The sequence below is a fragment of the Physeter macrocephalus genome, chromosome 13, assembly GCF_002837175.3.
Source record: "Physeter macrocephalus isolate SW-GA chromosome 13, ASM283717v5, whole genome shotgun sequence".
NCBI classification, from domain to species: Eukaryota; Metazoa; Chordata; class Mammalia; order Artiodactyla; family Physeteridae; genus Physeter; species Physeter macrocephalus.
The window spans coordinates 85,347,927-85,372,507 of record NC_041226.1 but is presented as its reverse complement, the minus strand read 5'-3'; the positions used below and the strand labels follow the sequence as shown (position 1 = coordinate 85,372,507).

At 52.0% G+C, this 24,581-nt stretch overlaps 1 protein-coding gene across 13 annotated transcripts in view; it reads right to left on the bottom strand.

Annotated features, from left to right (window-relative positions):
* Positions 1 to 24,581, bottom strand: part of LOC102990948 (adenylate kinase 8) — a 142,443-nt gene that overhangs the window by 58,484 nt on the left and 59,378 nt on the right. For 11 of the 13 annotated variants that reach the window (XM_028497225.2, XM_055089411.1, XM_007101474.2 and 8 more), the window contains 2 exons: positions 21,439 to 21,570; positions 14,226 to 14,315 (listed from right to left, as the gene is read on the bottom strand). In XM_028497225.2, the coding sequence (XP_028353026.1) occupies positions 14,226 to 14,315; positions 21,439 to 21,570 (222 nt within the window). The remainder of the gene's footprint in view (positions 1 to 14,225; positions 14,316 to 21,438; positions 21,571 to 24,581) is intronic. The other 2 variants (XM_028497226.2, XM_028497227.2) reach the window with 2 other exon arrangements.

The window sequence follows — 24,581 nt, the reverse complement described above, 5'->3', positions numbered from 1 at the left end:
TGTCCTTGCACCCCAGAAGCGGCTCCGCTTTGGGGGGACCTGAGGGCTGGATGGAGCCCTAGCCCTCTGTTACTCCGCTCTGGACCCTGGAAGCGCTGCCCGGGAGCCCGGCATCTGCACGGATCTGCCTTTCTGGGCAAAATCCTAGGGAAGCTGCTCAGACCCGCACACCAGGCCGTTACCCTCTCTGTGTCTCAATCAAGGTTGAACGTTGGTAACTGGGGCTCCTGGGGCCTGGGAGACAGAGGCTGCGAGGCCACGGAGGTTCGCTGGTCCCCTCCCCCTCCAGCACGGACGGCTCTGGGCAACACCAGGGGTCCCCTGGCAGGGACGGGCTGTGCTCCCCCATTGGAGGCTGGGAGACACTGCTGGCGGCAGAAACAAATGACAGACCCCTCCGGAGACTGCCTCCGGGGCCCTCCCGGACACAGACACGGCGTGCAGGCCCAGGGTTCACCCTTCACGGGTGAGGCAGGAAGATCCTGCCTTAAGTGCATTTCCCGGCCCTACCCCAGCAACTCCTGTATCAGGTTTTCTGCTCCGTGCCTTTGTTTGGCTGCCGCCTTTTTTCCCCCTGTAGGCCATCGACTCACTTTTCCAACCCCACATGGTCTGACCAGCCGGTTCAGCAAAAATGCAGCCTTTTCCAAGCACACCTCGGCCACTGTGTTCTGCTGCAGGTTGAAAGTCTCCTTGATAATGCTGTCCATCTCCCTTCATCCTCCTCTCGGAGAGAGGCTTTCCGTGCGGTCGCAAGTCTTCCTCCACCGAGTCAGGTGCCTCAGGCTTGTTCTGGGCTTGACAGTTAACATCTTACCCTGCGAATAAGCTACTGCCAAGGGCTACCTCTCCCGAATGTCCTGTCAACCCTAAATTTAGCGAAGCGCAAGATATGACTATCCCATTATTTCATAAAGGCCACATCACATGGTTTCGGGTGGTTTTTTGTTTTTGTTTTTTTCCTGGAAATCTTCCATAAGAGATGGCAGTCCTCACGTTGACCTCGAGGCTATTAAAATCTCAATCCACGTATTCCCCGCCGGCCGGCTGTGCTCGAGGGGTGGACGGGGAGCCTCGGTCACAGGCGAGAGGTTCCCAGGTCCCCCACCAACCCCACCCGGGACACCTGGCCCACCCTTGGTCTTGAAGGGGAGGAGTTCCTGTTCAAAGGCCTGGGCCCCAGGTCAAGCCCCCCCGCCTGCATATCAATCCTGCGGCTCAGACAGGAGAAAGTACCCCTGTGAGTCAGGCCACCATGAGGTGACCGGACAGGACTCTTCTTCCCAGGCTGCAGGTCTGACATCCTCAGTCCAGTCCAGCTCAGAATGCCAGTGGCATTCGTTAGGGAGGGCCCCGAGAGAATACCTAAGCCAGCTCATGATTTGTCCAGTGGAAACCAGAGCCGAGGGCGGAAGGGACTCTCTCGGAGCCCTTCCCCCGACCCCTTCCTGCCGCCTGTGGTCCAAGCCTCTGCATCCTGTGAGCATCCATGACCCGGGGCTCAGCTGCTGGGGGCGGGGCCCGAGGGGCACCGAGGTTGCTGGCGCCGGCCCTGAAGGGCGAGGACGGCAGGCGGAGAAAAGGAAAGAGCTCCCTCAGCCGGAGCTTCAAGGTAAAAAGACCCAGGGTTGATTGACGCACCCAGGACAAGCCATTTCACCCTCCCACCAGCCCCGGGCAGATCAGAAAAAGCTGAGGACCTCACCGCACACCCTACGCACTCCCGACACACACACACTCAGAAACCCACCGACACACTACACACACCCAGGCACTCGCCTGTAATACCCCTACACACCCCTACAGGACACGCACGTCACACACCTGCTACACGCCTACCTGCACCCCACACACGCTATCCCCCCATGCGCAACACACACGCTCTACACCCCACACCCTTCTACACACAATACAGTGCACGCGCTTACCCCTCCCCTACACACACGCACACACACGCACACGCACACACAGACGCGCACACACGCACACACACACACGCAGCCTGTAACTGCCCCTGCAACGTCTTTCCCTCTTCAAGTAAAGGGGACACTTGGCATCTGTCGGGGGTCGTGGGACACTCAGCATTTTCTCCTCCTGCTTCCCAACATCCCAGCGCAGCTCCCGGACCCCGCCCCCTCCCGATCAGGCCCAGGGGGAGAGTCTTGGAAAGGAACCCAGCTGCGGAGGAGAAAGAGGGGTTGCTTTCGTTTCTGTTTTTCATTTCCATCTCATGCATACTGATACTCCAAAGAAATGGGGCTCCCATTCCCGCCCCCACATCTGTCTCTTCCCCACATTGCTGGGGGCTTGACCCAGGATATGGGTTGGGCTCTTCCGGGCCCCGACTTAACGACTATCCCTGTAATTCAGTGAAAGCTAAACTCCCCCATTTCTGGGAGACCGTTACCCTTCGGATGACACTGATTCCTGCCAGCTGAGGCCTGCAAGCCCTCCTCTCTGCTGTAACCAGGAATCAGGAGTGTCTTAGAAGGACCTGCAGCGCCACAGTGCCAGGACCTCGGGCCAGGCTTTCCATTAGCGACGCTCTTTGTTTATTATTTACTGCCACCTGCTGGTCAACCATGGATCCTGCGCCCCAAGTGAGCACTTAAAATGATAAACAGAACATTTCTAAAACCCGTACAGCAGATGACAAGGAGAAACCAGCTTGTTCGAATCGGTTGTACTCCACAGTTCTTCGGGGGGAGCAAGCCCCTGGGAGAGCTTGCCTCCTTCGTAAACTCAAGTCACTTCCCCCGGCCAAGTGCCTGCCTTGGCCAGCCAGTGTTTCCCACGCACAAGATGGAACGGATGTCTTGTAAGACTTCTTTAGGTTCCAAAAGTCTGTATCCTAATAGCTCTATTACTTAACAACAACATTTAAATCTGCTTGGCAGACGATGGTGGCAGGAAATAACAATCTTTAAAAAATAACTTCAAAGTTTTGGGGACTTCCCTGGTGGTCCAGTGGTTAAGACTCCACACTCCCAATGCAGGGGGCCTAGGTTTGATCCCTGGTCGGGGAGCTAGATCCCAAATGCTGCAACTAAGGCCCGGTGTGGCCAAATAAATAAATAAACAGATATTTTTTTTAAATAAATAAATAAAAGTTTTCTTTCCCGCCACAATTAGCAAATGAGTTTCAACAGGAAGTTTTCTTCTTATAGTTGCCGACAATTTTTTAATACTGGCTTTGTTTTCAAGTCCAGAAGAGTACCTTAGGCCTGGGACTCTTACCAACCAGGAGGCTGGTCTGTGCTGCTCACCCCTCCGTGAGCGGCGAGCGGCTACCCACTTTCTATCACTCCCCTCTCCGCCACGTCTCCTGGGGCCAAAAGCAAAGATAAGATTGAGGCGCCAACACTGCTGACCCATTCACAGCTGAGAGGCGGCTCTCCAGCAGTGGGCCCTCGGGCTTCTCTTGCTAATGAGGTTTTAGATGAGAAAAAAAAGACCATTTAGAAACGTTCTTCTGAAAAAAACAAACAAACAAAAAACCCCACATTCTTCTGGGGTGGGGGTGGGGGTGGTGAGATGAACTGGGAGATTGGAATTGACATATATACACTAATATGTATAAAATAGGGAACTAATAAGAACCTGCTGTATGCAAAATAAAATAAAATTCAAAAAAAAAACCATTCTTCTGTAAATAAATGGGGCTTCACTTAGCAAATTAATAAGACTTTCAATAAAAATGCTCACTTAGACACACTGTGTATAACGATTGGGTAATCAGTTAATCTTAAAACGCAGTTTTACATCTTTCAGTGGAAAATGAGAAGAGGCCAGCGGTCCAGATGCGGACCAGATTGTTGTAAAGTGCAGAGTATGAACATTAACGGTCCGCACACTTGCGGATCAAAGAGTTTAAGGGGCACGGTTTTCCTTCCATTTTTATGAAGTCGGGGCTCAGAGCCAGTCACTCCCGCCCACATCTCAAGGGCAGCGAGAATGCCGTTGCCCACATGATCTGTGAGGAGACAATGAGCAACTACTGGGAAACCAGGAAACAACCATAAGCCCCGTATTCTGGGGTCAAAAAGACGCGACGGCATATTTACTTAACAAGCATGTGTGCCATAATGCTCACTATGAGCTCAGCTCTGTTCTGAGCATGTATTTTCTCTCATACAACCATTGATTCATGTAAGCTTCATAACAACCCCATTTTACGGATTAGGAAACTGAGGCACAGAGAGAGGAGGTAACTCGCCCAAGGCCACACACTAATAGGTCGTGGAGCCCAGAATTAAACCCAGGCCATCAGGCTCTGGGGCCACCTGCTCCACCTCTGCTCTCTGCCTGCCTTTCAGGGGAAGAAACAGCATGAATTCTGCCCTCCATTCTGCATTTTGTTTGCAGCGTGCCCTTGGGTGAGTGACTTTACCTCCCAGCTGGGGTTTCTTCCTCTTTAAAAGAGAACTGGACTCTCAGTTCTCCGAGCTCCCTGAAAGCCCCCACGTGGCACGTCTGAAGTCAGGCCACCCCCAGCTCTGAGGACCCATGAGGCCATCTGGGTTCAGCCTCACCGAGTCACGGGATGCAGCCAATCCTGAACCAAACCAGAACGTTCAATGCAAGCCTTCCCTAGGGTGGCAGATGAGAGGTGGCCACTCCTACCGCTGAGAGGGGACTCTAGCCCCCCGCCCCCCCCCGCCTTGAATCTGGGCTAGTCTTATTGACTAGCTTGACGGAAGTTCATTCTGGGACTTCTGAGGCTGGCTCAGCAGAAGACATAGCTTACCCCATCCTCCACCCCATCCACCACCGCCGCCCTGGGCCTCCTTGGGATGCTCGTTCTGGGGGAAGCTAGGACCACGTAAGGCGGGCTGACCAACCCGAGGCCGCCATGCTGGGAGGAAGCCCAAGCTAGCCATGTGGAGAGGAGGCACAGAGAGAGGTCTGACCAGGCCCAGACGGTCCAAGCATCTCACTCCAGGCCCCAGGCATGGAGATGAAGAATCCTGCCCCAGCGGATGCAATACAGGGAGAAGAACCAAGGAACCAGGTTGACACCGGAACCGAGAACAACATGCAGGGCCCCACAGGAGCCAGCCCAGTTGCCTCTAGCTGTTCGAGCCATGCCAAGTAAGGCCCAAGGCAGTGTGGGGTGGAGCCGTCCGTGCACGAAATCAGGAGTGTAATGAAACAGATGTCCTTGCGTGCTGTCACACCGCAGGGTGGCTGCAATAGATAACTGAGCCCCAGACGTGGAGCGGACTGGGCCTCTGCCAGTTCCTGGCGACCACCGGGACCAGGCACCCAAAGCTGACATTAGTCACAGGAAGAGAATACGACACCAAAACAATCCACACGAAACACCCGTCTACCGAACAATCTTGCCACTACTACCATGACTTCTCCTCCAATTACGACAATGCCAACGCTGTAACTATTAATAATAATAGTAGTAAGTATCCAATAAGTGGCCTGTCGTGTGCCATGCACAGTGCTAAACATTTTCCAGACACATTTTCATTTAGACACCTGACAAGCCATGACTTTGACACTGTGAAAAGCTCACCCCTGTAGATGAGGAAACCGTTAGTTCTGAGCGGCCGGTGACCTGTCCAGCCCAAACCTGCAGCCGCTCCCGTGACTGGCGAGGAGTGACCGTCGCCGGCCACCTGTCCAGAAACCCGTCAGGCTGCCTGCTGCCTTCTCTCGCCTGTTCTCCCTTTGCTCCCTCGAGACAAACGGGGGTCTCACCGACACAGAAATGCAGGCAGCAGAGGGCAGCTGCCGGGCCCCCGACGCCGCAGGGCGCCCCACACCGCCCCAGGGCGCGCGCTGGGCGCGCAGCCGTGAAGTCGTTCGCTCACCACGAACGCAAGCTTAGCTCCTAGTTGGAGCCGCGCTGGCCACGGGGACTGGGGAGCAGAGCATAAGCAGGGAGGCGCTGGGAGGGGCCCCAGACGAGGTCCTGCTTGCCTCCCGGTGACCTAACCGTGACCGAGTGGAGACAGGGTGGTGCGCTCAGAGCTCTAGCAGCCAAGGTCACAGATGGGGTAAGTGGAGGTCCGAGTTGAGAGGTGGGGAGGGGGGAGGTGTCTCTCCCCGCCCCCTCCCCTGGGCCCCAGAGCAGGCCCCAGGGAGGACGGGTGGGAGGGAAGGGCACAGGCACTTCCCCTTCCGCTCTGTGCTCTCCCTCACCTCTCGCCTCCTGCGTCTCTCTGCCCCATCGCACGCACGCCCCCCTTCGCTCTACCCCGAGCCCCCCTCTCGCTCAGGGCAAAGCTGGAGGGCATGGGCCCCGCACTCCCCTCCCCGGCGATCACAGCTGTGCCACGTTCCCCACGGGGAAGCTGCAGCGCTGCCTTCTAGCTGACAAACCCCGGCAGGTCTCCAGGGACGTGGCGACCGTCCGAGGTGTAGGGGCCGCAGAAGGTCACCGAGGGCAGCCTCCCCTCCACACCTCAGGCCTCGCTCACAGCCCGAGGAGAAAGCCGGTGTCAGCTCCCCCTCCGGGGCATTCTGAGAGGGGAAGGGGCTTCGAGCTGCACCTGCCTGGAGGGGGTCGTGAGGGGCTGGCCAGACGGTTGCGCAGGGAGACCTCCTAGCTGGAGGAGAAGGCTGGGCCTTGGGGCCTGGCCTGTCGAAGACGGTTTCACAGCTGAGTGGGTTGGAAACCACCAGGGCTGCCCGTGGAGGGGCTCCCCTTCTGTTTCGTGATCTGCACGCCTGACACACAGCAAGCGCCCGGTGAACATTCGGCCCAACAAAAACAGCTGAGCTGCCCTTCTTTGGTGACACAGCAACAGTAGACAGGCCCCACTCTTGGGGGGAGAGAGACGTTTCGTTGACCAGATGCACGAGTGCACTGAGAGCCCCTCGCTGCCTCAGTTTCCCCGCTGCTCTGGCCATTGAACAAACAGCTCTGCAACCTTTTGGCCACAGACCTTCGGCTGATGTCCCAGCAAAGCATCATTTCAACAATGATGCTTTTGCAATCAAAGTCTAGCTTTTACAAACTAAGAGCTGGACCCTCTAGGGGCGCAAACCTGTTGATAAAGCTTTCTACAGCTGTCCTCATTACAGGCCTCTGGCCCTCACAATGCACCCCGACTTTGAGACCCACTGCTTCTGCTGGGCCATCTCAGCAGGAAGACTCCTACCTAGTTTCCAGAAGGAAACCTTTGTAGTAGTCCCAGCGGAAAAGTCAAAAGTTTGACTGGAAAAAAGGAGCTGCTTCAAAAGCATTGTCAGACCGCGAGGTGAGGGTGCCTTCAAAATGCATAAATTACAGGGGTGTCCATTCATCAACCGATAGGCAGCCCGACAGTGGGGCTCTGGATGGGGGCACCAAGGGGACGTGTGGGGGCACACCCGGGGGAGGTGCAGTGCGTAAAATACACGCAGGATGAAAGAGTAAATTAACGTGTTTATTACTCACTGCTTGGAGTGCATGCGCGGGCGCGCGGGCGTGTGCGGAAAAATGAAAGAAATATGTAGAGTTTTTTCAATAATAAAAAGGGAGTTGCACTGCGGGGCCCCTAAAGCTTGTGAAAAATTAAACTCGATGGATTCAAACTGTCCTATTTCCACTTCAAAAGAGAAGAGGCACTGAGCTCTTCCCAAGTTATCTTCAAACGCCCAGCACCCTAGAAAGTTTCTTTAAAAAAATAAAGGCTCCTGTTCCCCCAAGCGCTGTACCGGTTACTGTACCCACTGTCTCTCCCTCTTCTAATTATACCCCTGTGAGTCTATTAATCAACTGGTAAATTATTTAGAGAGTCATGCGCTGTCTTCAGCTGGTACAAACACACCACATGCAAAGACTTGCTGGAAACGGGCTGGGCTCCCTCGGGGTCTCCCCTCTGCAGCAAGACAGCTGGCAGCTCACCGAGGCCGCACTGTTAAAAAACAAGAAATAGCGTTCTGCTTACCTCCTCGGATGGGAAGATTTACTTTGTCTTTCAACACAGCAACTCTTTGCAAGGTTTTAACAAAGGAGAAAAGCTGGTGTATTGTCGAATCTTTGGTGTGCATTTAGTGATGAGAATATTAATTCTCCCCCCCCCCCCAAAAAAAAAGGCAGCACTTCGGCTGAGCTCTGCTCCACGCCTCCTGGGATACGGACTCGTGGAAGGCTCTCGAAAACGCTCATAATCAAGCCAGTTTGGGGCTGGTTTGGCTTGTGTGTGTGCCGACGGCTGCGTTGGCTGTGGTGAGGTCTCATTACCAGAAAGGGTGCAAATTGGAGTCTGGAAATCTCCCTCAAACCTCCCACCTCTTCTCAGGTTCTATTAGGCCATGAGGGACCTTCTCCAGATAGATAGAAATATTTCAGAGACACGGGGTATACGGGAGCGGGCACAGGTAACACTTGGTAATGATCTGTCTTCCGCGTTACCTTTTCTACACACCAGGACTTGCGCTTTCAGGGGCAAGTTATTACGCCAATTAGATAGCTGTTTTCTCAGCTGGAAGTCAGTATATGTGTGGCGTGTGCGCCAAGGAATTTGGGCCTTTTTGAATTGACTCACTCTAGCTGTTGCAGTGCTGGCAGGGGCTGGTTACAGAGGTGAAGTGACTTAGGAGCTCCCTGTAAACTTGGCCAGTGAGCCAGGTTGGCAGGTGCTGGGGTGCACAGTTCCCCCTTCCGCTCCTGGAGAGACAGCAGATGGGAAAAGCTAGGGTCTAACCTGAAAACCCCACCCCGGGGACACGCCCTCGCCGGCGGTCCCCCAACCTGACGATCCCAGCACGTTCGGAGCGCAGCGGGGACGGATCTAGACAAGCATCTCACACACTTAGAGCAAAGACTTAAACCAACCAGGACAAAATAGGCCTTTGGCTGTTTTACCATCTCCCCTGGGTCACCGGGCTCCAGAGAAAGCGCAAGCAACATTCGAGAATGAAAACAATGGCCAGAGCCCGGGGAGAAGGCAACCCTTCTGAACCAAAGAGATGGTGGTGTACCACTAATTAGACCCAGCAATCTGGAATGAGGTTATACCTACTGCCAACAGCCATGGGACCGTAAGTTATGGCCGAAATTCCCAGGAGAAGGACTAAAAATAAAGCAATGCGGACTTCTTTCTGATGGGGTGAGTCGAGGCCCATGAGAAGGGTTGGCTTCTGTACTAAGTGAAACTTGGGAACTGAGACATTCCAATGGGCAAAGACCGGGGGCTGCCTTCCTTGGGAAGCTCCGCATCCTGAGGGTCAAGGAATCTCACCTTCCAGAAGGCCCTGTGGTCGGAATGAAGCCCAGAGAAGGCTCAGGGCACATCATTTGGAGGTGGTGGCCCCTGTGACTCACCGGTGATTGAAGCAGAGAATTGAGCTCTAGCTGCTCCTTTGCCTGATTTGGGGGAGAAAACAAGAGCAACTGCACGCATGGCCCTAGTGCACACTGTCCATACCTCTCACCAGCACCGACCGTGGGGCTTTAAATGGCATGCGAGCAGCTGAGAAATTCTTTTTCCAAAGGCCCAGAAGAGTTTTCACGTGTTCCGCACCCACGTAAAAGCGACGGGAGCTCCCGGGCCGTCAAGCCTGCATGACGTGCGCCTGGCCCTGCGGGTCGTGGGCGGGCCCCGCTCCGCGGCTGCCGGGGAGGTGGCCGCGCTGGGAGCGCCGCACGGAGAGCCCAGGGGATAAATTTGCTCAGCGCAGCTCAAGTCGGAACGAGTTTAGGAGGTCAGACCTATGTATCTCAAAATCCGGAGCTTGGAATAAGCGTCTCCCCCACAGCATCCAGAGTGGCCGCCAAAAGCCCAGGATCAAGAGATTTAGGACGAGCTAAGACGGGGCCCTGGAGTCCTCTGCCCGGTAAATGTGGAAAGATGGGAAAGCAACAGTTATTAATTTTGCTGCTGATTTGAAAGGAGGAGGTGTTGGCAGCACCTGTGAGGACAAAAAAGAACATGACTGAGCCTGCAGAGGTCACGGCTGGGACATCACATCATGAGGCCCCGCAGGGCGGAAATAAGAGGCAGTGGCTCCCGGGGGGGAAGATGGCATCTGGATCTCTTCTCTGAGCTGCTGGTGGCGGCGGGGAGTGTGAGGACGGCCAGGATATGCGCTGTGATACCCGTGCTGCCCGTCGCTGGGGCTTGCAGCTCCGAGGCACGTGGAGAGAGGGCAGGGATCCCGGGGAGAGACGGGCAGCAGGTGAGGCCAAGTCAGCCAGCGGCCAGGAGCACGGGGCAGAGTCCCCAGTGGAGGAGGTCCAGCCCCCGGAAAGGCACTGCCTGCCTTCAGGGGGGGTGATGACGGGGGCGGTTTCTACACTAGGTTGGCTGCAGGGCAGGATGTTCCGCCAGTGACATCCGCCAGCTCCGAGGTGCTGGGGCTCTGCCCCCGGGGATGAGGCCGCTGTGTCCTCACAAGAACCTCTGCCCCTTTAGATGAGCTCCCTGAACCCTGTAGGATTTCCGGAACCTTCTGGATTTCACGCGCACAACACTGGCAGGCGCTTCCCAGGAATGCTGCTGACACCCAGCCGAGATGTCCGAAACACGCCCAGGGCTCTGAGAAGGGAAATCTGCGTCGCCTCGATGGTCCCACAAGGCGGAGGGGCAGCCGTGTCTCCTTCTCCCAGAAAATTCTGTCAACGGGCTGAAGGCGTTCGGGGCCACGCCTCGCTGCTCGTGAGGACTCGGGAGGAACCTTCTGAGCCAGGGCAGTGCTGGGAGGATGTTTTGCCTCCACCCTGCCTCACTCTTGCCCGGAAAGGAGAATCACTCACCCAGCTCCCACCCTCCAGCTGGCGGGCCCTCGCCCCTGGCGCAGAGGAATTCCCTTCCCATTTAAGCCCCTACCCAGGGCTCTTCCTGGGGAGGGCCTGGGCTGTTCTCCCCGTCCTCACCGTCGGGGTGTGGCCGTTTATTGTAAGGTGTCACCTCTGCACCCCAACTGGCTTGTCTCCAGGCCTGGACTCGGGGGACGGGGGTCACGTCAGGAAGCTCAACTGTGCCCTCAGATTCCTGCCACGTTCTCCGTCCGATGATCCCAGCAGACCCTGGGTCTGTCTCCCTCTGGGTTCAGAACTCAGGTGTGATGTGCTGATTCCCACCCCCAGATCTGCACCTGCACCTGAGACCCCGATGCCAGATGCCAGCAACGCTGGCTTCCAGAAGCTGCCAGCCGCCGTCACGCGAGGTGGCCACGCAGAGCTTCCGGGTTCAGTCTGGCCTCGTTTTCAAACCCGACTTCAGTGGAGAATCATTTAAATTTGGGTCCTGTTTCCGCTGGTGGTGATGCGGGCGGCCAGACCCGGGTGGTTCCCGGGCTCGTCCTGCCAGCCGAGCGCTTTGGTTCTCCCGGCAGTGTCTCCACAGCCCACTAATGAGCCCCTGTTAGCGGTGATGAATGCAAATGCATTCTTTGTTATCCCTGGGAGATCAGGACTAGTGAAATGACAGAATTCATTGCTTCTGTTAGGAAGATATGATATCGGTGGTTGTTGTGTCTTTAATTCTGTAGGAAGTGCAAAAGTATAGAGCTACATTGTCTAAGTAAAGGGAAGGTCGCAGAGGAAAAAGTTTAGCACAAAGCATTGAAGATCGAAGCTACCAGGGTCTCGCTCACTTTATAGGAAATTGGGAATTTTGCACCGTCTCCTAGGTATACACCCAAAAAAAGAAAAAGAAAAAAACCCTTGGGTTTATTTTCAGGGGTCAGAGAGAGAGAGAGAGAGAGAGAGAGATTGGAAGATGCTGTACTACTGACTTTGAAGATGGAGAAAGGGGCCTCTAGAAGCTGGAAAAGGCAAGGAAACAGATTCTCCCTAAGGGATTCCTCAGGAAGGAACGCAGCCCTGCCAACACGTGATTTTAGGACTCCTGACCTCCAGGACTGTAAGATAATAAATCTGTGTTGTTTTAAACCACTAAGTTTGTTTCAGCCACGATAGAAAACAAATAACTTGGCAATACCCAGAGATGGCAAAGCCGTGGAGGACTCGAGCGTTCCGTACACGGCTGGGAGGGGGATACCTTACTTCAGCGTCACGCGTCATACCCGCTCATGGGTCCCAGGCATCAATTTATCCTAAGATAATCAGGGGTGTCTGCAAACCTGTGCCGGTACAAGAGCATGCCTCACAGTATCGCTGAAGGAGTGCAAATTTGGAAACCACCTGAGTATTTACTTTCCGTAACTTTTTATGTTGAAAAAAAAATTCAAAAGTACAGGAAAGTTGCAAGAAGAGTCAAGGAATTTCTGCATCCTCTTGTCCGAGATTTACCTACTGTCAACAGTGCCTCATCTGCTTGGTCATCGTCTCTCTTTCTGAACCACGAAATGCTTTCTCGTGGAGAATTAAACAGATTACCCTCCAGTCTGCGCAATGGGATACTACGCAGCAACGTTTACAATGACATAAATCTATTAACTTGTTATCCTATTCACTCATTTACGCAGCAAACGTTCTTTGGGGTGCTCATCACCCCCCCCCCACGCCCCTGCCCCAGTAAAGGCGAAGCTGGCCTCGCTGGAGGGCAAGTGTGCTTGAGGGGGCGCCAGGCCCCCGTCCCTGCTTGCCGCTCCCAGCCCTGGGCGCGCACACCCCAGCCCGTCCTCACGGCAACCCTGCAACCCGGGGTTTCTGTCTCCATCTCGCCACTGGGAGGCCTGGGCCACGTGGCCGGGGTGGGGGGCGGGGGCTGCGGGATCTGAACCGGACAGGGAAGCACCAAAGCTGGCGCTGGTTTTCACTGGCGCCCAGGGCTCCTGTTCACACGTCGTCCTGTTCACCACCCCGGGGGCTCAGGAATGAACAGGCTCGCCCGCCTAGATCATCGCGTCTCACCACGCAGATCACTGAGCCTGAGGGATCCCGTGCCGCCTCAGCTGAACTTCGCCCTGGCGACTAGAACACCTCAAGGAGGGCCTTGGGAGGGCCAGGGCGGGACATCCTTCCTGGGGGGCTCTTTGGGCTGAGGTCAGGAGCAGGCGGCCTGTCCCGCGCCTCCTAGTCAGCTTACTCCATCCGGAAAACGGGAGGACAAGGGGAGGGCACCCTCACAACACACGCACTGCCCATCACAACGGCCCCTCCTCTCTGGGTCGGTGTTCTTCACAGCAAGTACCTGTCCATACCAGACTTGATAACGAGCCTGTACTGATTGCACAGAGGAGCTACAGCCCTTTACGTAAGAGTGGAAGAGGCGGGTGCGGGAAACGCACTGCCCCGGGGACGAGCCCAGACGTGAACCGGCTCTGAGGTCCTCCGCACCTCCGTCCCTTCGCTGTGGCTCCTGTGTGGACTCCCGAGACTGGAGAGAGGGGTCTCGGTGGTGCCCTTCCTGGGGGTCAGATCTGGGGGATGCTTTCAGAGTGTAGGTCACAGCGGGGTCTGGAAAGATGACCTGGTCCAGCCTCCCCTGAGGACCAACGGCTGGTCAGTCCTCCCTATCTGCAAAGCTGTCCGAACCTTCTAGCTTCTGACTGCTGATTCAATTGGAATCTTGGCCGATGGTATTTTCTGTACACCAATTAATGAAGGAGGTGGGCAGCACTATAGCCTCTCCCGGCTCCCAGGGTTTTATTGTTTTGTTTTATAAATTTATTTTATTTATTTATTTTTGGCTGCGTTGGGTCTTCGTTGCCGCACGCGGGCTCTCTCTAGTTGCGGCGAGCGGGGGCTGCTCTTCCTTGCGGTGCGCGGGCTCATCGCGGTCGCTTCTCTTGTTGCGGAGCACGGGCTCTAGGCGGGCGGGCTCAGTAGTTGTGGCTCGAGGGCTCTAGAGCGCAGGCTCAGTAGCTGTGGTGCACGGGCTCTAGGCACGTGGCCTTCAGTCGTCGTGGCACGCGGGCTCAGCAGTTGTGGCTCGCGGGCTCTAGAGCGCAGGCTCAGTAGTTGTGGCGCACGGGCTTAGTTGCCCCGCGGCATGTGGGATCTTCCCGGACCAGGGCTGGAACCCGTGTCCGCTGCGCTGGCAGGCGGATTCTTAACCACTGCGCCACCAGGGAAGTCCCCCCGGCTCCCGGTTTTAAGCGTTATCAGTTATGGAAAGCAAGCATTCTTGAGAAGCAGGAACATTCCACACCACCAGTGAAACGTATCATGTCCACAGACCCCTCCCCCTCACTTGGAAGCCAAGGGGACCAAGCAGGGAACAAAAGCAGCGCCTTCGCCTGCCGGAAAGCCCGATTTCCATTCCCTGGTTCTTTTCCCCAGTTTGGGCCCCCGCGTGCCCAGCGAGCCTCACACAGAGGCATCTCTCTTTAGAGCCTGGAAGGTCGTGGCAGTCACGGCAAGTGTGGCCTACCTGCGGTCTCCTTTTCGAAAAAGGGCCGGATCAACTCGCCGTACTCGGACTTGTCTGCCACGGCCTCTTTGAGCAGTTGCCCACAGCAGACTAGAGGAGAGAGGAACAGAAAGACACCCGTTAAATTTTAAATAGAAGGAAGAATGAGAAAAAAAGAAAAAAGAAAGAACCCCCCAGTGCTGCCTGCTGCGGGGAAAAAAAAAGGTCACTGAAAAAAATATATAAAAGGGTTTTTCTGAGTGTGGGTGTGTGTCCAAGTGAAAGTAAGTATCAAAGAGGAATAAAAAAGCAGCCGAGGAGGAAGATGCGGAATGAAAAAGAATGCATTTGGCGAAGAACACATTAAAAATGGACGTTGTGGAGAAGACATAACAAGGAATGTCATCACCAGAGAAGGCCCCGCAGGGCCTCGGCGACACCCAGGATTGCTGGCCCCAGCCCCGGAGGGTGTTGGGAGTGAACGTTCTGGCGGAGAACCGCGTGGACCCGCATGACGTCCATGTTCACGCTGTTATCACGCAGGGGAGGGTGGGGATGCTTCTTGTTTCCATAGCCCCCTGGGATGACGGGTCCACAGACACCATCAGTTTCTACCACAAAGGGACACACAGGTGCCTTCCTGTCACAAGCACCACTGTGTCTCTAGACCCCAGCCAGGGCCAACACACAGGGCGTGTCAGTTAACCAGTGTGGACGGAATTAACACAGCTGCCCTCTCCTTGGCTGTGAGAACCTTAACAGCCAAAGCCAGAAGGGTCCAGCCACGTTTTCATGAGTTGGTAATAGCACAGTCTTACTTTTCTTAACTTTAAAGCCAAGGACTTTACTTCCTGCCTTAAAGAAACCAAAACCCATCCTAAAATTAACTGCATAAAGTGAATGTTTAAGACGATGACCACCACCAAAGACGTATTCCTCCGTAACGACGTGTTAATTCACTGTGTGATGGCAGTGATCGTACCCAGAGGAGCTGGCAGCTTCACTCACTAAGGGAAATGTAAGGACTAATAAAGGGTGTCAGCTGCTGAGACCTTTAGCTACGCCAAGCACTATGCTAGGCATGCTTTGTATTATCCAGTCCTCACAACAAACTGTTGCTTTTTAGATAAGGAAACAGAGAACCGAAGAGGCTGTATATACTGTTCTAGGTCGCGGAGCCAGTAAGTGGCAGAGCTGGGCTTCACACCCAGGTCCGTGTGACATCAAACCTAGGCTTAGCTTCCCGTTCAGGACAGGAGGGAGGAGCAGGTATCATATTCACCTTCTGTCATAAAAAGCCATAAAACTTAACAAAATTTAAGAGGCAACTCTTTTCAGGCACTGGGCAAGACAGGCACGGGCTGCGATCCTTGAGAGAAGGGATGCACACAAAGTGAGACCCTCACTCGCCCTGGATTTCGACCTATGGGCACTTTCCAAACGATGGCTCGGGAGAAGTGGAACCCAAACACGGCAGCAGGAAACAAGGATTGGAGTTTGGGGCCCTGAGGCAGCTGGACCACGTGGGACAGAACAAGGGAGGGGCGAGTGGGGCAGGAGGGGTTCGGGAATCTGCGTGAGGGTTTCCTCGAGTCACTAGTCAATGCAAAACTGCACGTGTGCAGGGGAGACTCCAGGGGGCCTGGGAGACAAAAGTTACGGGGAAGCTGGGAACTGAGTGGCAGCTGACAGCCGGAGTGAGAGATCTCGCTCAACGCCCCAGACACGCAGCTGAGACTCCAGGAAGGCCACGCTTCAGGTGTAGGGATACACGAGCCCTAGCGGAATCCCACCCTAATCCCCTAGTAACAAAGACTAAAAATAAGCCTCAGTGGGGTCCAGTTGGTCCTCCAGTTATTTAACTGCCTGTTAGAACTCAATTCTTTTTCATGCAATATTCTCAAAGCAGGATCACACAATCCAGAGTCTCAAGAATGTGAGAACCATAATGTCCAGCATATAATAAAAAAACAACTTGAGAGGCAAACAAACAAACAAAGAAAAATACCACCAGGAAAATGTGACCCCCTACCAGGAGAGAAAACAGGCCATAGAATCAGATCAAGAGATCACACAGATATCAGAATTTGCACATAAGAACTATAAAATGTCTATTATGAAAATGTTGAAACTTGAAAAGATAATTCAAATGAATGAAAAGATGGGGAATCTCAGCAGAGAAATGGAAACTATAAAAAAGAACCAGATGGAATTTCCAGAACTGGAAAATACAATATCTTAACTGGAAAACATCACCGGATGGGCTGCCATCAGTGAATCTGAAGACATGAAAACAGGCACTAGAAAGTATTCAAACTGAAGCAAAGAGAAGGTGGGGAGGGGACCGGAAAAAAAGAAAAGGAATAAAACCGCAGGGGGTTGGAGGATAATAGCAAACAGTTTAACATACATGTAAGTGGAGTTCCAGAAAGGGGGTGGGGGAGAGGGAGGGGGAGAGAGAGAGAGAGAGAGAGAGAATATCTGAGAAAATAATGGGAGGAGAATTTCAAAATTTGATAAAAATATCAACCCACAGATCCAAGACTCTGATACCCAAGCAAAATAAACACAAAGTAAACCACACTTTGGTACATCACCGTTAAATTTCTGAAAACTAAACAGAAAATATTAGAAGCAGCTATGGGTGGGAGCAAGATGCTTTATATATAGGAGAACAAAGATAAAAATAATCTCTGAGTTCTCATCAGAAGCAATGCAACGGAACGCATCAATGCAACAACAAAATGACATCTTGAAAGTGTTAAGGTGGGGGGGACCCTGTCAACATAGATTTCTATAAGCAGCAAAAACATCCTTCAATAACGAAGGTGAAATAAAGACATTTTCAGACAGATGAAAGCTGAATTTCACCAGCAGACTTGCATACAAGAAATGTTGAAGGAAGTTCTTTAGGTTGAAAGAAAATGATATCAGATGGATCTTGGATCTAAACAAAGGAGTGAAAAGTGTTGATATTGAGTATATATAAAAGCTCTTCCCCCCCCCATATCTTGACTTAAAAAAATGACTGTTTAAAGCAAAAATAATTACAATATACCGTAGGGTTTATAACATATGTAGAAATGAAATGTATGACTACAATTACACAAAGAACTAGAGCAAGGTGAAGGGGAAATACACTGCTGTCAGGTTCTTGTGTTATACATGAAGAGGTATAACATTAATTCAAGACAGACTGTGATAAGTAATGGATAATAGTTAACCCCTAGAGCAACCACAAAGAAAATAAAGCAAAGAGATATCGTCAAAAAAGGCAACAGAGGAAATAAAATGGATTACTAAAAAAATAGTTGCTCAATCCAAAAGTTGGCAGGAAAGGAAGAGCAAAGAACAGATAACACAAGTAGAAGGCAAAAAACCCAGAATGGTAGACTTGAAACCAACCATATAAAAAATTACTGTAAATGGAAATGGACTAAACAATTAAAAGGCAGAAAATGTCAGGCTGAATTTTTTTTTAAAGCAATTACATGTTGTATCCAAGACACATATTTAGAATATAAGACACATAGTTAAAAAAGAAAAAAAGAATAGAGTATATACTTATCAGACAAAGTAGACTTTGAGAATTTACTGGAGAGGTAGAGGAGCATTTCCTAATGATAAAAGAATGATTTCATCAAGAAGAGATAACGATCCTTAGTGTATACCCACTTAACATAGCTTCAAATTACACGAAGCAAAGACTGGCAGAGAAATAGAGAAATCCACAGTTAAGAGTTGGAGATTTTAACGCACCTCTCTCAGTTACTGAAATAACAAGTAGAGAGAAATCATTAAGGACGCAGAAGAAATGAACAACACTATCAAACATCTTATCCTCATTGACATTCTTAGAGCACAATATTCAACAAAACCAGAATACATATTCTTTTCAAGTGCACATGGAATTCACCAATAGAGAGCATATGCTGGTCCATAAAAAGTATCAATACATTTCAAAGGATTGAAATCATATAGGGTATGTTCTTTGACCAAAATAGAATTAAAGAAACAAAGGGAAAAAAATCTGGAAAATTCCCAAATATTTGGGAAGTAAGCAATACACTTCTAAATAATACATGGGTCAAAAAAGAAACCACAAAGGAGATGTGAAAATATTTTGAACTGAATGATAAAACACAACACATTAAAATTTTGTGAGATGCAGCTAAAGAAGCGTTTGGAGAAAAGTGTGTAACATTAATGTTTATATTAGGAAAGAAGGGTTTAAAACTCCTGTCTATAGCCACCTCATTCTGCAAGATCCTATGAAGACAGTACTGTTAACAGTCTGCTCTTCCTAGACGTTCCAAGTACTAAGGCTTTAGACACACATGACCTGGGACAGTGTTGGGAGGAGCCCCGCCTCACCTCATTCCTTCCCCCAGCAGGGCCCACCTCCATCCTGAAGGGCCTCTCTTATTCTTTCTACATGTTCCCTATCTGTGGACCAAATAACATGCACTGCATATAGCAAGCACTCAGTGAGTAAAATTAATAGTATTTTAATAAAATGCTTCACGGTTGTTTCTCGTTAGAAAATTCGTGCTCGGTGCAGGGAAAAAAAAAAAAGTCAGAATTGTGTAATACGTGATTCTACAGAGATAACCAATTTGGTATATGGATGTTCCTTCAGCTGTTTTCTTGAACATAGACTAACACACTTTTCTGAACAAAAATGAGACCATTCAGGCCTCCCTGGTGGCGCGGTGGATTAGAATCCGCCTGCCAATGCAGCGGACACGGGTTCGATCCCTGGTCCGGGAAGATCCCACGGGCCACGCAGCAACTAAGCCCGTGCGCCACAACTACTGAGCCTGCGCTCTAGAGCCCGCGAGCCACAGCTTCTGAGCCCGCGAGCCACAACTACAGAAGCCCATCCCGCAACAAGAGAAGCCACCGCGATGAGAAGCCCGCGCACCGCAATGAAGAGTAGCCCCCGCTCGCCGCAACTAGAGAAAGCCCACGTGCAGCAACGAAGACCCAACGCAGCCAAAAATAAATTTAAAAAAAAAAGAGAGAGACCATTCCCTGAACACTGTTGAGTGCCTTGCTTTCCACCCCGCCCCGACGTAACCGTACCTCACGGACATCGAGTCACTTTACAGGTTTCTTTTTAATAGCCGCCCAGAGCTTACTTTAACTGGGGTTGCTTTTGTTTTTCATTATGCGTCCTTCACATCCCTTGTTGAATACTGTGGGGGGTGTTTCAGCAGAATAAAGTCCTGGGCGTGAAATCACTGGACCAAAGGAGCTGCACAGCCTGGTAATCAGCAGTGGCCTTTATCTCTCAGAAGGTTGTGCCTGTTTATATACTCGCCCATTATACACAGGAGCCTTTCAATAAACCTTGTTGGAGTGAATGCTGGTTATTTGTTTGGAGATGTATTCCCACGACCGAGAGGTTCATAAATGTGGAGATAAGACCCAAGGCAGGGGATGGCCAGGGGGGCCGGGCTGTAGGGGGGCTGGGCGGGCAGCTCCTGGAGCTTTGGGTGCAGACAGGCCTCTGCAGAGAGACCCCAAAGGACAGCTCGATGCTTGCCTCTGCAGACCACAGGTCCCCCAAACAGGTTTACGGAAATCTCATGATGTCTTGTATTTCTCAAGAACACCTTTGAGAAATGTCAGCTTTCTGAGCTAGTCTCCAAATGCTCAGTTATTGAAAAGAGGCCCCAAATGGCTCTTCCGCTACAAAAGCAAAAACCATGGTGAGCTTTTCTATTTTCATTTTTGGAAAAATCTAGGCAGGTAATTTCATTTCTTTATGATTGGTGTGCTGGAAACAATTTAAATTTAAAAATACTTTTCTTGAATGGGAGTGTCTGCATAAACAAACTTCGGCACGATGACAATTATTTAAATTAAGCTGTGCACTATATTAAGGTATCACTGTTGTGTTTTTCAGACCCTCCCTCTCTGCCACTAAGGCTCTTCTCACTGTAACTCTTCATGTGTCTTCACATAACAGTAAGTGCAGGCGCTTAAATAAATGTGGGTGTGGCCGCAAGTCGACGGTGGCTCATTCTTTACGAAGTCATCCCTAACCACTGCTGGCATTTTATTCTTATAATATGCTCTTAAGAGGTAAACTCGGAAGGCGAAGGAATTACTTGAATAATTCCATTAAAAGTAAAACTGTTGATACAAGCAAAGCATTTTTTATCATAAAGTATCCAGGTGATTTTTCCATACTAATTAAGTCAGAATACTACTATTTGGTATTTTTACTAAAATACTAATACAACGATGAGTGGTTTTTTTTCCATACTAGTCAGAATAATTGCTCAGTTCTCCACCTTCAATCTATGGGTATGATATTTGTCATGGATTCCTGGCTGGGAATCTCAGTGGCTTTGGAATTTTAAGCTGGAGGAGACCTAACTGAAAAGCATTTTTATTCAAAACTTGATCTTTCTGGGGTGGTATGTATATATTTGTGCATGTCAGTATACATGTATATCTGTATGGTGTATATGTATCATTTGCGGGCATAGACATGCATATTTCTGTATTTGGGGGTGCAGGTCTCATGTCTCCTGCTTAAATAAAGTAGAGGTTATTGAGGCTTCTGGAGCACTGAAGTGGGAGGGGGTCAGTGCCTTTACCTCCCTCCAGTGCTGTGTGTCTGCTACAGCCTCCCTTCCAGCCCTTTACCCTCCTGAAACCAGGCTGGCATCCGGGACCATCCGGGACCACCCCAGGAAAGACCTGGAGGACTGATTTCACTATTTTCTCTCTTCCTGGTAAAATATTTATTGAAACTGTGCTGAGCTAGAAGTCTTCCTCGGGTTCAGAAACCGTTTGCCTGTAAACACACTGACCTGGGTTGAGGAACCAAACAAGACCGGAGAAAATAAATAAACAGCAGGTCCACATTATGCAAGAACTCCGGCTTCTGGGGAGACTGCAGGGGCAGGAGGGAGGTGGCTCTGGGGCAGAGCACAGAAAAACCACTGCACCAAAGGACATAAAAAATGATGACCAGAAAACGTTCCAGCTCTTTGGGCTGCGGGCGTGTTTTTATTGGTTAATGTTTTTATGGCCATGTCCTTTGGGAGGCAAAAACCTTATCCCTGCAAAGATGGACTAAATGAAAATTGTTCGCAGCAGAGAGCAAGAAAGAGAAGTGATGCCGATCCCCTCGCCGCTCCCGTACGTAACACGGGAAGGCCTGGGAGGGCGGGAAGCGGGGAGGCTCTAGAAGCCGGGCGGCCGCCGGGGCACTCACCGTTGACGAGGCCATATTTCTGGGCCAGGAGGGCGGCCTGCAGACTTCGCCCGCTGCCCACGGGCCCGCAAAGCAGCACCCTCGGGGTGAACGGGGCGTTAGATGGATGGATGGTTTGGACATAGGTCAGAGCTGGAACGAGAGGATGTGAGGGTAATAAACCAGGGTCCTAAAGAAAGGGAACCAGCTTACGACACCTCTGCCTGGGCTCTTTTAACGGCAGTAATTATTTCTCTCTTTTACAGCTCCGTGGAAACCCTCTGTGAACCTGCCGGGTAACCACAGGGTGAAGCTGCGGGGAAGGAATTACCCTTCAGGCCTGGGCCCCGAGGCAGGAGGGGACAAGGAGAGGCACAGAAGCCACCCTCCGAGCAGAGCACTGCCCTGGATCCCTCTGACACAGCACAGGGGCCGCGCTGCCCTCCTGGTCCAAGGACGGCTGGCTGTGTGGTTGGGGGCTGGTCCCGGGACATAGAACACACACTGAATACTGGGTTAGGGGGTTTCCAAACTGAATCCGGGCTGAGCCTCACCCTGAAGCCCCGGGACCAGGCCGACCTCCTAGAGTCAGACACGGGCTTTGATAAACACGACAGGCCACGCGGGGGCCTCGTGCTCGGGGCCTTCTAAAGGCCTTCGGAATTGGTGGAGGATAATTTGCAGCCGCGCTCCGGCGTCACCAACTTTCTTGCAAGCCTCCAAAGAGGCAGTGATCAAACGGGTCCCGGGAGTGGGCAGAGGTAGCCCTGGCCCGGGGGGCCCCTGGCATCTGAGGAACCAAGAAGTAGGGAGACAGGGCTGAGGCGCATGCACCGTGGGGGGCACTGGATGCCCAAAGCTACCGAACAGCGAACCAGGTCACCTCCCTCGAGAGTGGAGGGTAGAGGAGGGGGCACGAGCGGGCTGAGGAGGCCGTTGAAGGGCAGCCACTCGGCACCCGGGCGAGGGGAGCGGCCCGCCCGCTGAGGCCGAGGGCGGGGGTACCTCCTCCTCAGTCCCCCTTGCATCCAAAGGGGGTCTCCCTCCCCGGCCCCCGCCTCCTGCCCGGGACCCTGGACCATCCTGCGCAGGTGCCGGGGTGCCTGAAGTCAGCGTGTGGGCCCCTCGCCCAGGATGGAATCCATCCGAAGACAGGAAGGTGTCCCCAGGCACCACCCTGAAACCCACGACAGGTGTGCAGGGTCTTCCAACCTTGTGCTCTATGTCGGGGCACCTCCCCGGCCTCTGCCCACCAGGTGCTGTCACGCTCCCTAGCCGTGACAGCCGCAAATGTCTCCAGACAGTGCCACATGTCCCGGTGTGGCGAGAGGGCAGAATTGAGAACCACCGGGCAAGTTTTGAACTCTCAAATCTTTGCAGGATTTTTTGATTGGAAGGGTCATTAGAGATACTATGCTTCCCCTCTGTTTTAGAACTAAAGGCACAGGTAAGTTACCTGTCTTCAAGGTCAAGACGATAACCAGCATCATCACGGCAGAGATGCGTTTGCTGCTAAGCTAAACTCTACCAGCCTTACCTTATCTGATGCGTGCACGGTCCCATGAGGGACGTGCTTCTCTCGTCCCGATTTTACAGAGAGTTGGCACGGCTGGGGCAACTCTCCCAAGCCCACTGCCACGGGTAACACTTTCCATCAGCGAGATGAACCCGGAGGAAGAGATGAAGATAAAGACAGCAAGGCTGTCTTCATCCTCAGACCTTCCAGGATCCAGCCCATCTGAAGAGCGCAAATACTGCCGGCAAAGCAGCCTGCTTACAAATGACGCTGAATTTACAGTAAATAACCAAGTTAATTAGAAGTAATGATCCTCCAGACGGTCTCCACATCTAATTATTCTTTTAAAAACATGTGGCTGCTGGATGCACTGCAGAGATATTAAAAAAACTACACAGAGAGAATTTTGCATTCCAATTTTCAATTTATCTCTCTGCATTATTAATTAATAATAATTAATATTCAGACACTCACATTTTTATTTACAATTTCGGGCATGAATTCTTTATGAACGATCATATGAACTTTTAAATTTAATTAAGTAGCTTGGAAGTAATTAATGTGTAAATTCAGAATCACGGCATAAGATAAATGTTGTGGTTGTTTATCTTCGGAGCGCAGTGTTTGCTACTAAAGACTCTTCCAAGACGCGAAACCACTGGCAATTTATAAGGCATCCACAAGCCTGGCACGCTTCAAAGTAGCGTCACTCTCCAGACATGCCCCCTCGTATACCGACCCCCTTCGGAGAGCGAGGCTGTGCCGGCTCCGGCTCTCGCTCTCGGTAAAGCAAAGCCGCTCAGACAACAAGGCCACCAGCAGGTGGGGGCCGGTGGGAGGGCCGGTCCGGGGAGCTCAGAACCACCTCCCCACCAAAACTAAACTCCTCTTGAAGAGATCTGAGAGAATATACCAAAAGAGGGCATCGTCAACCGTCAAGTGTCTTACAATCCCCGCGGAGGTATTTTTATTGTGTCAGGCACCAGCATCGCACAGAAGGGGATGGATAACTGCGTGTGGACACAACTGAAGCTCAGCAAGACTTAAAACATGAGGGAGCTCCCTGGCGGTCCAGTGGTTAGGACTCCACGCTTTCACTGCCAAGGGCCCGGGTTCAGTCCCTGGTCGGGGAACTGAGACCCCAGAAGCCGCACAGCGTAGCCAAAAAGAAAAATAAAATGAAATAAATAAAAGAAAAAAATAAATTAAAAAAATTAAAAATGATAAATGCAGCTGCTTTGGGGGAGAACTCTTCTAACTTTCCCTGTCTTCCGGGACCGGATGTTGAATCGTGACGGTAGCAACGTCCGATGTTTACTGGGCCGCTCTCTGCACCAGCTACCGGGCTCAGGGCTGCGGACCCCTGCGCTGCAGGATCTCGTGGAGCCCTCACCTAAGTCCGTGAGGAAGGAAGGATTTTTGTTCCCATTTTGGGGATGACACAACTGAGGCTCAGAGGGGTTAAGAGAGTTGCCGCAGACTGCACAGCTGATGCGTGGTGGGGCTGAGGTCACCTGGCTCCAAAGTCTCGGGACCCAGTGGTCACACCCCTGACCCCCAAACAGGCCTCTTTCAGCCCATTTCTGGGAAGCTGCTGTGAACGTCTGTTACTGTTCCCAACGGCAGGCCTGTGCCCGGCATGCGACTG